Source organism: Falco punctatus (genome assembly GCF_963210335.1).
Source record: "Falco punctatus genome assembly, chromosome: 14".
Taxonomy (NCBI): Eukaryota; Metazoa; Chordata; class Aves; order Falconiformes; family Falconidae; genus Falco; species Falco punctatus.
The window spans coordinates 620,404-637,782 of NC_137594.1; the positions used below are offsets into that span (position 1 = coordinate 620,404).

The 17,379-nt window shown below is 41.8% G+C and overlaps 1 protein-coding gene across 5 annotated transcripts in view; it reads right to left on the bottom strand.

The window, feature by feature from the left end:
- The window catches only part of PHLPP2 (PH domain and leucine rich repeat protein phosphatase 2), a 40,751-nt gene that overhangs the window by 15,817 nt on the left and 7,555 nt on the right, over positions 1–17,379 (bottom strand). For 4 of the 5 annotated variants that reach the window (XM_080365104.1, XM_080365102.1, XM_080365103.1 and 1 more), the window contains exons 3-11: positions 15,160–15,293; positions 10,577–10,767; positions 10,016–10,141; positions 8,665–8,819; positions 4,541–4,687; positions 2,370–2,600; positions 1,471–1,673; positions 906–966; positions 72–167 (exon numbers count right to left, since the gene is read on the bottom strand). In XM_080365104.1, coding sequence (XP_080221230.1) covers positions 72–167; positions 906–966; positions 1,471–1,673; positions 2,370–2,600; positions 4,541–4,687; positions 8,665–8,819; positions 10,016–10,141; positions 10,577–10,767; positions 15,160–15,293 — 1,344 coding nt within the window. Of the gene's footprint in view, positions 1–71; positions 168–905; positions 967–1,470; positions 1,674–2,369; positions 2,601–4,540; positions 4,688–8,664; positions 8,820–10,015; positions 10,142–10,576; positions 10,768–15,159; positions 15,294–17,379 lie in introns of those variants that run through there. The other variant, XM_080365106.1, reaches the window with a different exon arrangement.

Here is a 17,379-nt window from a genome sequence, read left to right on the forward strand (position 1 = left end):
AGCACTGCTTCTCTCTCCCAGTCAGCTCACCATAGAAGAAAGCTCAGCTCTGTATAAGAAGGTTTGCTGACCTTGACGGAAGCTCCACAAGGAGGTTGTAGCTTGCATCCAAAACTTCCAGTTTCTTTGCCTCACAGGCCCAGTCTGGGACACACTGCAGTTGATTGCTGAGAAAAGCAAGGGGGAAAAGCTAGGCAGCAGCACTCCATAGGGAACATACTCTGTTTGAACACCGCATGAACAGCAGTGACAGCCAAACCAAAAACAATAGGCAGAAAACAGACCACAGTATCCAAGCTAGTCACATGGAATTCATCTTATGGCTAGCTGTGTAATGCAATCTGAGCTGGTGCATGGTTGGTAGAAAGTACTGACGCAAGACTCTGATGATCAGGCTTTTTTTTTATATCACTGACTTCAGCAGAACAGAACACCCCTATGCTATCCTGCTATCGTGCTTCAACCCAGAACTGAAGCAAAAGGTGATCAGGTCCTCTGAACATCCTGTCTTACAGGTCTCACAATGCTGTTCCAAGGGCAGACATGGGTAACGAAGCCAACAGCAGAGATCACTGGCAGCTACTTGAAATGTTTGCTCCACAGATTCCCACCATTCAGCCCAGTAAGCTGCCACAAGTTCAGTGGTTCCTGCTTGGCTTTTTTTGCTGGTTACAGCCTACAGCTGCAGCCAGTCACCTAGACAGGTCATACTGGTTCAGGGGGACTTCTGGTCTGGGACACTTTCACCATTGTTCAGTGTTAGACTTTCCACTTCTATTGTGAAGATGGAGTCTTCCCTCAATTGCTCTTAACACTTCCAAAAGCTTAAAAGCCAGAAAATTTATGCAGGAAACAGCAAAGTGTCCAGATACTTGCTTTATATTCTGTGGTGTATCGTCACTTACTGAGAGAGTTCCAGACATGTCAGTTGACCAGGAACCGGATAAATATTGACAGCTGTCAGACCTGATGAAGTAAAGCAAATAATTATGATTTGCAGAGCTGCAGAGGGAAAACAGCACAGAGAAGCAGACTTGTTAATAAGTGAGACTCACAGCCTTACTCTATGGATACTCAAGGTCTCTACTCATCCTTCCCAAGACAGAGTTCACACTTCATACATCTGCCATGTGGCATTACAGCTTCTCACTATCCCATTTCTCCATCTGCCATGTAGGGCACCAGAACAAAGGAGAATTGTGCTTTTATTTGTGGATTTCCAGACAGATCTCACTGGAAGCTGAATTCCTTGAACAGTAACTCAATACCACAACCTCACCCTGTTACACAGCCTGTGCACATACATGCATATGTGATCCCTAGGAGCTGACCTCCAAAAGACCCATCGCGTATGGCCTCACTACTGTAACAGCAGCATATACTTTTTTTGCACGGGAGAGGGCAAAGGGCTGTTTCCCTTTCTTCCCAGGGCTTGAAGGAAAAAGGTGGCTGAAGAAGGCAGAGACGTACAGTTGCTGTTGGCATAGAGGGCCCGAAGGGAGAAGCCACTCAGCGTCAACTCTTTCAGCTTATTCCGCTCGCAGTGCAGCTGCTCCAGGCTGCACAAGGAGCTCAGATCCAGATCTGTCATCTGATTGTCTCGTAAATCCATATAAGTCACAGATTTGTTCCCCTTCAGTGTGTCAGCTACTGCTCTTTTCAGGTTGTTCAACCTAAACACTCAGAGATAAGAGTTAGAAAGTCAGAAAATAAGACACTGAACACTGGACATCAGTAAGAGAAGAAAGGAAAGGAAGAGTTCTGGTGAAGGCTAACACCAAAGGTGAGAACAGTGAAATGTGAGAAGCCATGGTGCATTTCAGGCAGCGAATACAAAGAAAAACTTCTACACTGCTATGTGAAACCATTTTACTCATTTCCCAATATTTAAGAGATTCTAAAGACCAGACTAGAAATAAGAAGCTGAGCCAAGGGACAGCTACTTTGCACTGACACAGGAAGCTAATGCAGAGACTCAATACTAGTCTGCCTTGTCACAGACAAAAAGTCCTTTCTCCCTTTCTTGTAGCTCTGCAGTTGGCAACCTGGAGAATCAGGATCACATCTCTAGGGTGGGGCAAAAAAGGGAGAAATCAGAGCTATGGAAGCTCACGGTAACAGCGTATCAAAAGAGGAAAACTAGAGAGTGAGTCACATTCAGTGACTTCAGGCATTGCTCGGCTACTCTTGCTTCTCTAAGTGAATTCTGCAAACACTCAGAAACAGAACTCCCTAAAACCTAAAGAATCAGCAAGAGGAAAAAATTACACCTATTTTATTGCAAAATGTACTAGAAGTTACACAGCAACTCTGCTGTAAGCGGGAAGTAGCAATCTGGTTTATGTGCACAGGCAAGCTTCCCCCCTTACCTCAGGTCCACACTTTTGATGTGACTCATACGGTTCAGCACTGCAAGGTCCAGCGTCTCTAGCAGGTTCCCTGCCAGGGCTAGTTTGTCTAAGATGATGAGTTTCTCACAAATTGCTGGCAGTTCACAGAAGTTATTGAAGGAAAGGCCAAGGCAGCTGAGCTGTTGCAGACCTCCCAGTTCTTCTGGTAAGGATGTGAGGAAATTCCCATCGAGCCAGAAGGTCTGGAGACTGCAGCAGTGGAAAAGTGAAAGAAAAGAATTCAGCAACGAGTAGTGAACATCACATTTAGCATTTTCAGTTAATTTCCTCATATAGCCAGCTGGTCTCAGTGTGGCTATTTCTTAAAGGTACCTACGAGCTAATGTTATTCTCACACATCAGAATATGTTCTCTTTGCATCTGCTGCCATCTTGCATTCCCTTGCCTTCTTTCTTGTTATCTCCTTCCTACATTCTCTTCTAATTTATTTATTTATTACATCAAATGGAGCTGCAGACACTCCTTTTTTAAAATAAGCTGGAGGAAGAACAGGCCACAATGAACCAATAGCTCAGTATCAATGTTTATCTAAAGGAATGCAGTAATAGTCTGGCAATTAGATTTACTTAAGCTTAACCTTTTATGCACTCTGGGTAGCTACTGGGGAAAATGGAGAAGGTTTTTACTCCAGCAAACACTTCAAGCCAAAATTTTCAGAGGGGATTGCCCAAGCATTTCCACACTAAAATCCTCTTTTTAACACAAAAAGCAAGCAAATTCTGTAGAAAGCTATCAAAACATACTAGTGCTGACAAAAATCACTAGACCTCTGTGAGATGTTGCCAGAGAAAAGTTTTACACAGTAAGTTAGAAGTTTTATAGAAACTGCATCTGTATGGAAAATATTAAATACAAATAATAAACAGAAATTCAGAAAGTCACACACCTCTGCAGCTGCAGAAAAATGTGCATTAACTTATCTGAGAAGCAATACAATTGCCTTCAGATTGCTTCGTCTGCATCATGTCTCCTCACCTTCTCTAGATCAGCAGCTGTCATGTTTTAATAGTAGTGATAAAGGAATTGCACCTGAGACCGTCTGCAGTCCTGTAAGGCACCCTTATACTTTAAACTTGCATACAGTTAAGAACTATGCAAACCCTTTTGTGTAAGACATTTATGAATACTGCAGCAATATAAACAGCATGCTCTGCTTGTACAAATAAGGTTCACACGCTAGGCCTCTGAATTTGAGAGGCATGGATATTTTTCCCTAGTTCTACAACACCTAACTGATCTCCACAGATGTTTTGCTGTACTAGTCTGCAGTTTCAGGAAATTTCCCTGACAGTGTAAGCTTTAGATAGAAACTCTTAACTGTTTTTATGTAAACATAACAGTATTTATGTTTAACCAGTAAGACATCACCAAAATAGTAGTTTAAAAGGGGAAAAAAAAAAAAAAAAGATGAGAACACAGGAAGGAAACAACGAGAAAGCAGGTAAGTGAATGCAAGATGGCAGCAGATGCAAAGAGAACAAGATGCCTTCACTTTTACATAACAATGGACATAAACCTGCAAGAAATCAAACAAGTTATCCCAAAGTAAAAACAAAACAAAAAAATGCCAAAAACCAAAGCCCCCAAAACACACCCCCCCGCAGAGAACATAAAAAGCTTAAGTTTACTAAACTTTAAGTTAGAGTATATTCATGTGCTTGGAAGTCTTCACGTTCACTCTAGCTCAGCAAGGTGGCACCTGTGATTCAAGGCAGCGCCTATGATTCAAGGTATCATAACTGGCTGTTAAGTGTATTCCTAGGCCACTCCAAAATGACAAAATCCACTAATCTCCTCTATTAGAAAACTGATTTACACTAATTTATTTTTACATAACTAGCAGAATAGGCAGGAAGTAAAAAATGATGAACAATAACTTGCTATATACCAGTGACTTAAAACGGCAACTATATAAACACACTGTGGTATCTTAATTTTCAAGGAAAACCAAATCTTATTGGACATCTTAGTTCTCAACCTTCTGCTGGGGTCAAATACATCATTCAGTGTCCATGGACAGACCAGGCTGCCCCAGCACCCATACTTTCATTAACAGTACCTCCACAACAGCTGAGCTCAAGCAAAGCACTAAGGATGTTTATGACCACAGATAAGAAGAATATACTTACTTCAACAGTTTGCCAATCTGGCTCGGCAAGTAACGAAGTCCGTTACAGGAAATATTAAGCTCTGTCAGAGTAGAGATCTCACACAGTGATACAGGAAACTCTCCAAGTCTATTATGAGACAGGTTCAGGCTCTTCAACTGAGAAAACCTATTGGTAAGAATACTAGTTAATTCACAGGCCTCCATGGTCTCAAAGCAAAAAGCATACAAAACCAGTTATAAAGAGTTTTGAAGTCTTCGTACACTGGCGATACAGTCAGCTAACACATTATGGGAGCTTCTGAACAATTTTCTTTTAAGTCACTGATATTTTGTATCTCAGTGGTAATGCTGAAAGTGATCAAAATACCATGGTTTTACTGCAAAGACTGGCAACAACCTTTTACCCTGACAGGCTTCCTCCTACTGACCTTTTCTAAGATTAAGGAGACCAAAAATACTCCATCAAAAAATTTACCTTCAAAGAATTACGTAGAGTAACAGTCTACAATTATGCAGCTTGGGAAAACACGAGTGGAAAACATTAACTTGGACTATTCTGAGAATAAAACAGAAGGGGGAATACCCTTTTCCAGCTAGGCACAACAGAAGGCCTAGCACAGCTGTAAAAAGGAAAACCAGGAAAGCGCTGCCTTCACCCTGGGAAGCCCAAGACCGGGGGCTTTTTCCATGTGTGAAGTGCTGCTTGCTTGGCAGACTGTACCACACAGGTACTGCCGAACAGGCACTGATGCAGCCCTCACAGTCACTGCAGTCCCACGTGCCTAAGAGGTGGTTGCCTATTCCAGCTCCTTTTACCACTGTGCTAGGTGCAAATAGATAAAGAAATCAATCATGGGCTGAGGTCATATGCAAAAGGTTCTTCTCAGAGAGTTCCTCTTTCTACAGGAAACAAAAGTATTTCTCCCCAAGTAATAACCTTCTCATCCCAAACCAGAACCGTTAATACAGTGGGGAAACTAATATACACAATTTATGACACAACTGCAAACCTAATGTAAGGTACCAGAGAAGTACTTCTTGGAAACATACAGTTCATTTATCTGCTCCACCCACCATACTTTTTACTAGGCCATGGTAAGTAGCTCTTACTTTGAAGCAAATGTTTTAATACAGATAACAAATCCAAGGTTAATTAGCTCGAGGGAGAATATTACTTCTAGCTTGAGATGTCCTGAACTGTAAGACTGAAAGGTTTTGGATTTTGTTCTTTATAGTGACTCCTTTTTCAGATTCAGAATACTTGGAATGATCTGTGTAGGAACTTATATTTCTCCGTTTTGCTTTATAATCTTGGGGAAGGGGGTGTTGGTTTTTTTTTAAAAGAAGGAGCATATTTAAAACTTGGACATGGGTGGTTTGCTTTGAGGAAGCACCCTGTCATATAAAAAAGGGCATAGGCATGTAACATTTCCTGCAGCCACAGACTCTTTTGCAATGCAACTGGAAGTTAAAGAGAAATATACTGGTAATAGCCAGGGAACATGCTGTATGATGCAAAGATCTCACAATGATACAAAAATCACAAACTTGTACACAGAACTTCACAACAATGATGGAAAAGTAGGAAACAAGAGGGTAAACCTACATATTTAAACTCTCTCATTAACTGGTTCAACTTTAAGAGATTTAGGGCAGATACAGTTCTCAGGTTTTGGTGTCAGAAAACGCTTTAATGAAACTGCTTTCTCTGGAGTTCTGCAACTTTTCTTTGGCACTCTGAATTTTTCTATGGCACCTGTCCTTAACACCAAGCAGCTCTTTTTCTCTTATTAGCAGAGTGTGGTGAGAAGCTGCTCTGAGAGGCATGACATTAAATGTGACAGCATAACCAATTTTTAGAATTCACCCCTCTGCAACAATATCAAAGCAAACACAAAAGGGGCATTACATTTTCCAAAAGCTCGAGAGAAACTGATACATGACACAGCTTGGTCTGAGACTCCTCGAGCAGACAGTCATTCAATAGGGAGGACAATACTCAAAAGTCTTTTGAGTTCTCCTTCTGTCCCTTCTCCTTTGCCCCAGCATTCTTGAACAGTAGGGATGTGGGAATGGAATGCAAACCCAACTCTCAAGTTGTACCCATGAACCATATATGGAACAAGGATTCTGAAATTGTTATGGCTCCTCAAGTTTTGGTCTATGCTTTTACAGCATATATTGAGATTACAGCAAAGAGGTATGGAAACATCACAACAAATCCTCAATGGGATGTCCAGCCTCTGTTCAGCAGCCCAAACTGGTGCTGGCCTGAAATATTCCCAGTTTCATGTAATGTCCTGCTCTGCCACCAAAGCATCCCAGTACAACTCTGTACCAACTAGCTATAATGGTGATAATAGACATGCATATGTATACACATGCATATGCACACATGTGCACACACACTTATAAAAGATTAGACTTAATAAAGTTTTCCAGAAAAGGGAGATACTTGAAGGGCAGTAAGTTACATCTCCTAGCTTATCTTTTATGTAACGGAACAGGTGGGGTTATTTAATTTCCTTTGTTTAACATTTCCCTTTTAGTTAATTATTTTTGTTCCATTATTACAATTATAGCTAGTTAGACTCCTAGAGCTTGAAAGATTTCCTCAGAGAAAGAGATCTGATCATTGCAAGAAATTCCGCTGTTTGGAATTGTGAGTCTCTAGGCGTTGATGACACCTACTGCAAGTGAGCAAGTTTCTTTATTTGGGGTTTTGTCCTGATAAACATCCTAAAAACCTCCGAAATAAAATCTTTTCAAATGGCAATGAGCAGCCTTACGTGGGCTACCTAATGCTACCTGTTTATTCAAGATTGTGTGAAGTGAGGGCTTCTTTTATGGCTTTTGTTTGTTTGAGGATTTCAGCTTCATCAGACATAGTCACTGCCAGGAAAAGAGTTGAGTTTCTGACATGTCAGATCTCTTGTTGACTACATGCAAGGTCAAAAGAAATTTCATGCCCCTTTGCTGATCCTGTGAACCAAGGATACCGCATTTTAGAAAACGAAGTTCTGGTAAGGTTTTCAACATCACACAATGTATTTGAAGAAAGTAGTAGAAAGCAAAATCTTGAATTATTGTAAGCAGCTATTTCAGTAACAGAACCTACTACAATTCAGTAGTTACAAAACATTTAAATAACTTTGGAATTAAAATAAGACCAGACTAGACTCTGGCTCTCAACAAAATGCAAAGAATTCTCACAGATGTGCAATTTTTTCCCCCTGTGTGTACCCTCATGGATATCTGGGTATCTCATTACCTGTAGGAAGAAAAATAACCTGGTAACAGGCCCCTAGAAATAAAGAAAACAAAAACGCAACAAAAAAAAAAAACAAACCAAGACAAAAACCCTGCAGTTTTGCAATTTCTCTAAATGCATTATGCCTTAAGAAAAGTGTGTTACCAACACAAAGCCATTTGAAAATATTGCTACAGGCTTCCTAACTGCTTTTGAAATTAATAGAGCAACTCCTTGAAATCTTTTTAGTATGGCTAGTGGAGGTATCAACAGACTAATCTTCCTCTAGATTTTTTTTTTTCAAGAATTAACTTTAAAATATTTTTGTAAGACCCCTTCACTTACCTAAACTGACTACATCAGGCTTCCATACCATCACACAACTGCTACTCTTTTAAAAGCAGATTGCTACAAGTTTCAAAAGCAAAGCTGGAGTCTCACAGGCCCTCTGCCAATTCCAAATGCACGTTGAGAACTTCAGAAAACAGGCTTTTTCAGACCTGCAGTTCTCTACAAACGCTTACCCACAATAGCAGCATTATGTTTTCCCTCACCTTTTATTTTATACCCAAAATGTTGTTTAGCAAGCAGCCTTATATTACTATTGCATCTTGTCCATACAAATGGCATATTGCTCCACAAGGCTCATCTCAGATCAAACTTAGCACAAAGAATCCATGGAAGGGAGTTCATGAATACTGTAAATTGCTGGAGGCTTATGCCTGCCTGTGCTGTTCAGTTCTGCTTCCTAGCCCCCTCATTCGTTAGAGATTCCTGAAGATCAGTCTTTTTACCACCCCCACGAGAACCGGCAATAGACTCCCCCTCCTCTTCATCCCTGGATGCACGTGTCAAGAAATACAAATGTCAAAGAAAAATAATTCTTTGTGGACCTGCAAAGAGAGTCAAGACTCCCTGCTCCACTTGATCTCATAAAATTGTGTCGTAGGTTGAGGTAGATGATGTCTTGACTGTAGAATAGGTGCTCGGGCAGTTCCTCAAGGCTGTAGCATGACAGATCAACCATGCTAAGTCGCATAGACACAACCTGAAAAGGAGGAAAAGCTGCAGCTGTGCAACAATTTTTCTCTGGAAGTCTACTGGAAGGCCAAAGAATGCAAATAGCAAACAACGTGCAAGAACATGAAAGAACCTCCCTGCACCCACCAGGGAGAGCCCATGCAGGAAGGTGAGTCTATGGGGTATGAGTTCACATCATTTGCTACTACTGTTTCTGCAAGCCCCCTGAGAAGGATGCATATCTGGGTATGAACACACAGTAAGCCTTGCTCCGTATGTGTGATGGGTGCTGCCTAAAAGCTAGACATAAGAGTGCCAGCCTAATGGAGGAAACCGTATTTTTGGCTGAGGAAACTGCTGAGGAAGCATAATCTCTTGAGTGCCTTCCAGAGATGCAAGCAGCAACAGGAAGCAGTTTACTTTCCAGTTCAGTCCTTAAAGGTTTACAGGACCTCTGCTTCACCTAGCTACTTCTTCCAGCTTTCTTTTGTTAGTTTGTTCAGGGCATATTAGAAGCATGACCTGTTATGATGAAAAGGTTTCACAAATTACGGTTTTGCAACATTTCATAAAGTCTCTGCAAATATCAGATCTCCTTTCATTAAGTATGCTTCGTTTCAATGTCTCTCGAGCTTCATTCCAGATTTCATGACCTGCTTTACGCTGAACTCATTTCCTATTTCATAATATTTATATATATATTTATATGGTCAAAGCATGGCTTAGCATTAAGCTGTTGCCATCCAATTGTACTTTAATGCACAATAAGGATGCAGCTCTGAACAAACTACACCTGTCTTGCTGACCTGTGATTTCCATGTTAACTCAAACCTATCAGGGTAGCTCTATGGCAGTCCAGGCAGATTTAAGTATGGCAACAGGTGCAATTTATACCTTTCCATGACTGTAAAGTCAGCTAGTCCCTGTGGTTTGCTCTAGTGATCTATGATTAGCTATCTCAGTAGGTGCAGCAGGGGTGAAAAAAATGCAGAACTACTACTCAACATTGTTGCACAGGCAGAGAGAGAAGAGAAGGCTAAAAGAAAAACTCTGTAGTCCTGAGCATGTAAGAAATTAAGCAAGTTGGAAAATCTCCTGGGTCCATCCATCCAGCATCCTACCTGCATACCTAGCATCTCTGCCTGCATACCAAGCCTACATTTGAAGACCATTCTTAAACCCATATCCCCACCACCCAAACCACTGCAGTCTCCAGAGCCTTACCGTGGATGCCTGTCGGTGCCACCGCTGGCACTCAGCCAGTGTTTCAAAGGAAACGTGGTATGTTTGAGCTTGTGCACCAGCAGATGTGAAAGCAAGTGTGTACTGCCGACGTTTCATCTCTTCCACCTGCAAAGGGAGAATTGAAAACAAAACAGCCTGCCTAAACTCCAGCAATTACAATGGATCTGAAGTCTAGGGTGAGGTATTACCAACTACTGGTAACATAACTTTACAACTGTGTTTTCAGCAAAATGTAATTGAAGAGAAACACAAAGTAAATCCTTCTTAACATCTTTCTGCTGAAGTAGATCCAAGAAGCAATAATTTCTGGAACGTCCATTCTCAACATTGGCTACCAAGGTGGAGGCAGAACTCTTCATGTCATTAGCTTTAAGACTACTACCAAAGCAAAGCAAGTAGAAAGGGGCTGTACAACTCTTTGCACATGTTAAGGCAGTAATCTGTTACAAACCACTACATTAACCTCTTGTGGATAATACCCATCGTCATGATCCTTTCTTCCCTTCTCAGTCACAGGAAGCTAACCAAAAAATGTCTTACCTTCCCTCCAACGAGAGGCAAGATGTGCATCTTCCCTGTGTGGCTATCTTTCACAGAGGACACAATGAGGCACGTACCACAGAGAATTACCAAACGCTCTGCCCACTTGTGCAACTGGGTCTTTCCTTTCCGTACGTTGTAGACTCCAGAGAGCAGGATGCGATCTAGCTGTTCCACTTGACATGGCTTTTCTGAAGAAAAAGGGGACATTAGCATTCACTTTCCCTTTCTTCCTCATTCTCAGCTGTCAGTACAACTAGCAACACAGACATAATATGCAAAATTAGTCATTGTAAAGAACAAGCACAGACAAGACAAGGTGCCCTTCAAAAAAACCCTCATGCAAAGGACAAGCAACTTCCTCAGTCAGCGCAGTGATGGCGACAAGCAACCACTGTGTGCCTTCCAGTACAACATTCTACCAGTTGCCAGGTAGTAGGTTTCTAATCTACAGGTAATTGTAGACCTCAGCAAACTTACACACTTGCCAAACATCTTTCATTCAGATGCAATAGAAAAGCAATTTCAAACTCTTGTGGAGTCAGCTAAAGTCACAGAAACCATCAAATAAGCGGCTTCTACCAGTCTTTAAAGTAAGGCCTGGAAAATTAGCTACAGAAGAAACTTACTTCCCTGAAGACTATTCAAGTGAAAGGACTCCAGCACTGACTGTTACAGCTGGTGCTGTGTGCACTGCTAGCTAGGACGCTAGCTAGCCAAACAGAATTCTAGTCAGCCTTCTAATCCACATACAGTTAATTTTAGGTCAGCCTAACTCCCTGCCCCATTTATTACCTTTTGTTTTCAAGATAATGACAGATCTCCCAGAAGCTTTTCAAGATTCTGTCCACTGTTCATACGATCTTACCCGCTAGGAAAATTTTCCAAACAGTCACTGAATTTAAAGAACAGGAATAAGCCTGAACTGATGGATCTATGAGTTTCAAGTGTTAAGGATCTCCTCACGTTAAATTTGTATTTAATTTTATCCTAAATAATCCCTAAGACAAATCCTGGCAACAGGTCCTTTGTTTTACTTAGAAAAGAGTCAGTCTTTTTTTGAAGTTGCTACTGACATCTTGCTTCTGTCTTGAACTGTCCTACAAGTGTCCTGATATCCCCAAGCAGCATGAACCTGCAGGTATTTATATTCTCCACCCAGAAGTCAGAAAGTGACTAGCCAACATATATGGCAGACAATGATAAAAACTCTAGATCCGCTGGAGAAAATAGTCTCACTATTGTTTATGCATGCCTCACTTCCAGACACAAATCATACTCCAAACTTTTATTAGGAGCAAAAAGTTAACCACCAACTAAAGTCATTATACTCTTTCTCAGCTAGAAAGCAGGCTCTTCAGCATGCCAAATTTAAAGCATTGTCTTTATGTCCATACTACGCTGAATTTAGCTGATATATATTTAGCTGTTTATTTTACAACAGCAGCTTTGTTTCAGAGACATGAATTTTGGTGTAAGATGTCCTTTAATGATGAGAAATTCTAATCATCCACAGAAAAAACTGCCTGGATTTCACCAAGCTGAAAGACCAGCCACAGATTTGCAAGAAAACAGTATTATGCAACCAGAAGTGGCATCCTACTGACTGCCACAGCAGCATTGTTCCAAGCACCAGATGCTACTATGAAGCTACACCAATCCTCCAGTTCCCCCATCTGCTCTGAAAGATCCGTAACACCTATGTCCTAGTGCTAAGTAAACACCCAGGGGCAACATCCAAGGACTTCTACTCGGAATCCCGGGTATTTCACAACTCCTCAAGCTGTGTGTAAGAATGTTCTTAACCTCTAGGGACAGGCAAGCTCCTGTCAGTCTTTGCAGCTCCTGAGCTTGGCCTTGAACGTCACTGCAATGATGCTCAACTCCATGCTCCAATTAGCGAGCACAGGCTTTCCCATGGAGAACAAGGGTGCAGGTCATCAACAGACAGAGCTAGCACCTCTAACAGCGTGAGTTACACAATTCCAGCTGCAGCAATACAAGGAATCAAGACAATTCCCCACAGAGAAAGCGTGCAACCCTCTACAATTCACATCTGTCACACCTGACGTAGATGAACAGTTTGATGGCCCTGGAGAGCTGCATCTGTTTGATCTGTTGTTGAAGCATGTAAAGACTCTAACCCAGGGGTCCTCAAACTTTTTAAGCAGGGGGCTGGCACACGGATGAAGTGGCAGGCAGTCATCTGCAGCTGCTTGGTTTCCCCCCCCTAACCCCCAGCAAGGGGTGGGGGTGGGGCGGGGGGTCTGTAAATACCAGGGGGCGGATTGAGGACCCTGGGGGGCCATATTCAGCCCCTGGGCCGTAGTTTGAGGACCCCTGCTCTAACCTTTGGTCTCTGAGCTTGCCCCAGCCAGCCTGGGTCACTGGCCTCCATTCTCCAAGTGACTTCCATTGAAAGGAAGCCCTCGCCCCATTCTCCCAACCAATCTAACACGCCTTCACCCCTCATAAAACTCTTGGGCTCCTACGAGTATCTTAACAGCCAGACTTCAGGAAGCATGCTTCCCTCTCACCACTGCGTAACGTGAGATTTCTATTAATCTGCTTGCAGTCCCATCGACCCAACTGGGCGTAAGTACTCACCATGCACCAGGGAAAGAAACAAACCCAATGTATCACATGGGAAGGGCAGAGAGAAATGTGGGAAGAGAGCAGAGAAATCCAAGAGACATCCCCAAGGAGTGAAATAAATATGAAGGTTGCTCTCAGCACTCCAGCAGGTCCAGAAGGGGCCCACAGAAACGGTCAGGTGGCTGGAACACCTCTCCTATGAAGAAAGGCTGAGAGAGCTGGGGTTGTTCAGCCTGGAGAAGAGAAGGCTCTGGGAAGACCTTCTTGCAGCCTTTCAATATATAAAGGGGACTTAAAAGAAAGGCACAGAGAGACTTTTTACCAGGGTCTGTAGTGACAGGACAAGGGCCAATGGTTTTAAACTGAAAGAGGGTAGGTTTAGATTGGACCGAAGAAAGAAGTGGTTTATGATGAGGGCGGCGAGGCGCTGGCCCAGGCTGCCCGGAGCAGCTGTGGGTGCCCCATCCCTGGCAGTGTCCCAGGCCAGGCTGGACGGGGCTGGGGGCAGCCTGGGCTGTGGCAGGTGTCCCTGCCCCTGGCAGGGGGTTGGGGCTAGAGGTCCCTTCCAGCCCAAACCATTCTGTGACTCTAGGATTCCAAGTAATGTTTCTTTGGCTAAAATGCATTACTTCATCCCTTATGTTCTCAGCTACAGGCTTTGCAAAATTATCACATAATCCTCCACAGCATTCCCGCTGATTCTTCCCCTACCTTTAATAACCACATTTACTTTTACTTCCTTAAAACAGGTCTCCTGAACTCTCTTCAATCCTTATATTTCTTCCCTCACAGCCTCTTTCTTTCTAAGCAGGATTACTCTCCCATGCTGACTGAAACTACTTAGTTCCATTTTCTACCTGCTTGCTTCCATGAAGTTGAGTCACCATTCTTCAATCTTCACCAGCTCCTGCCCGACATACCCAAACTGAATTGCTAATTTTTTCCTTAAAAGTTGTCTACAGCCTTACGCTTGACACCTCTCCTCCTTGCAGATGAAGTAACTTCCGAATCCCTGCTCCTTGCCCTGTAAATCCAGATTGTACGCATGTCATCCTTCTTTCCATCTCCATTACACTGTTTTTCCTGTTCTGCACACAGCTCCCAGACAGAAGGGGTTTGTCTCAGGTAAAGGGGTAGAGAAGCTGATTTCTTATGATTCCCGGTTTTGACACTGAATAAATAAACAATGGCTAGCAGCTTAGTCGGGCTACCCAGCTCCACCATACACAAACAGTTTTCCATTAAAAGCACTCTGACCCTTTTTTCCCTGAAATGCAATAAATACGTAGGTGAAGTATTTCTAAGTAATGAAATAATTTCATTACCAGCTTTCCTTTCCTTTACTTCTTTCATATTTCCTCTTCACTTCAGTGAATTCCTTTTCTGACTGCTAGCGTCATAGCTCAATGGGCTTACGACTATCGTTCTGTTGCTCCTTATGCACACGGTATCCTGCCCAAACTGATTCAATAGGCCACTCAGAAGTCTCACTTCTGCAATGAAACACAGTGGGTTTCTAATGGCAACCTACATTGTTATTTACCAGCTGGCACTTTCACTCTGTATTTACAGGCTGTGAAGGTATTTGACCAGGACCTTCCTTGCCCATATCCACATACCTTTTGGAAATACAGTCTTTAGGCTTATCTAGACTGAACTGCAATATGTTTCTGATCTTATTAGGAGCTCTAAGGCATTTGTTGTAACAATGGAAACTAAAAACAGAGCAATCTTGTGTCTCCCTGTGGAGCTGTCTTTTCTCAAGCCATAGACACCCTGTCATCAAAAGAACTACAGAATCATGGGGGTTTTTCTATCGATCTTGAAAACACGCGGGTTTTTTAGGAAATGCTTACTGGTACTTTGAGTGTTTGATGTAGCCACCATCTAGAAACCAAACAGGTCAATGACCTGGGCTTCAGCTGAGTTATACCTCATAGTTAAAGCTACAGGAACAGTGACAAGTGTGCACACACAGGATTCCTTACCACTGTAAAAGCGAATCATACAGCTGAGATCAGAGTTTGCTGCCTCTTCCTGCATTCTGACAGGGTCATCAAAACCCAACCCAGCCAAGTAGTCGTATACAATCTGAAGGGGTTTTTCTGTGGGCTCCAGCCTCCTGTCAAAACAGACAAGAAAGCAGTGTGAGAACACAAAAAAGATTAAACAAGGCTCAATGCAGCTAAACTGTGAGGAATACTGACATACTGGTTGTTCTGCTCCCCTGAAAAGCATCCCCGGGGTCCGTGCTTCCTGCTTGTCAAGTAGCACTTAAGAACTGCAACACTTAAAGAATTACATTGCAGAAGGGCAACAGAGGAAAAGCAACAGACATATGCCATACAAGCCATGGTGATCACTTCCATTCTACGATTTAAGGAGCACCAGGAGGAAACAATGACAAGAATCAAAACTAGAAACACTGCACAAAAAGCAGACTCCAAATAATTTTAAAAACCTACGTATAATGACTGAAAGATTTGAAAGAGCTCTACATAAATTTCTCTTCCAGATGCAACTGGGAGCAAAGCATATGAGAATCCTCCTGAAGAACGACTTCTAAAAAGAAAGAAAAAAATTTCCCACACTCTTTAGCTCTCATCAGTGTAAGATCCTCACACTTTGGCAAATTAACTCAAACAGTACATTTAAAGAAAAGACATTTTTAGAACTACAACAGGTCATAGGAAGGATTCAGTGCCTAATTTGAATAAATGGCAGTAAGTTCCCCTGAAACATCAGGTTTAGTATATTCAGAACAGAAAAAAATTTTTGATCCTCTCATCTAAATTCTTCCAGAGATGTGGAATTGTTATTTTCTGCAATAAAAATAACAGTTTCTCCCTAAATCAGAAGTTTTACTTTAGGGAAAAAAGTCTTAGCGTAAAACAATAAGCACTGAAAACATAAGATGGGAGTTAAAATAAATTTTCTCCAGTTGTCCACTCATTATCCACTTCATTATCCACATAAAAATCCTCATTTTTAATCTAAAAGTGCCTAGCTTCAGATTACGGTCACTGGATCCCGACTTGTCACCTGTTCTTTAAACAGGTGTTTATAAATCATGCAACTAACTATATCTAACTTCCTTTTCAAAATGAGGCTTTTAAATTTTTCTTGCTAGGGTGGGTCTACTTTGATTCAAAATAAATTTTACCACTATTTTTTTTTTTTAGCATACCAACATGACTATTCGCTGTACTCATACACAAACATACAGAGACTTCTTAGTTCTACTCAAGAGTATTTATATTCCTGGATCAAAGCTGCTCTTAACTATTTGGCACATTCACTCATGTCCCTTCAATCCACGAGTCCCCCTGAATTGTAGTTTTTGCAAGTTATAGCCTCTTTCCTCTCCTCTTTACTATTTAGTACGCTTGGCTTTTACATATATCCAGTGATATTGAAAAGCAGTGTTTTCCAGGGAATACCATATGCTAAACGTATCTAGATCAGCGTCTTGCACTGACTTCTCAACACTCACCACTCCCTCGTTCTAGGCCTTCCTGAGTTGCTACCTTTCTTTTAGCCACAGATTATTAATAGAACAACTGAGGAGTGCAAGTTTAGCCTTCTTCATTCAGACATACGCTAACCCCTCTAAAAAAATAGCACTTCCACTGAACAACAGTTTCCAATTTGAAAAGGTGTCAGCCAATGAGTTTTACTGGTTTGTGCATTGCTTTTCCACCAATGACATCAGAACACAGAAGCACAGAAGGGTTTGGGTTGGAACGGACCTTTAAAGTCATAGTCCAACCCTCCTGCAATGAGCAGGGACATCTTCAACTAGATCAGGTTGCTCAAAGCCCATCATCAAATTCAACATCACACACTGCAACAAATGACTAATGCCTTTGGCAATCAAGCTTGAAATTTCAAAGCATCAAGATCAAGTTTGTTTGGTAAGACCTGTTTTCTACTAAAATTTGTTGACTTGCATATATCATTTATACTGCGTGTCTTAACGTGAAATATTTTACTACTGTATGGAGCAAATCTCTGCTTCTCAACCAAAGAAAAAAAATATTTCTGATTCTTTTTAATGATTATATTATAGTATATCCACTATTACCGCCAGCTTTACAAATGCCTTCTCAAAATTAAGGTAGGACTGATTTCATAAAACATGCCCCCTTTGCAACTATGTAGTCATCCAGACTTCCTTTGTAGCCAACAGGACACAGCACCTCAAGTAG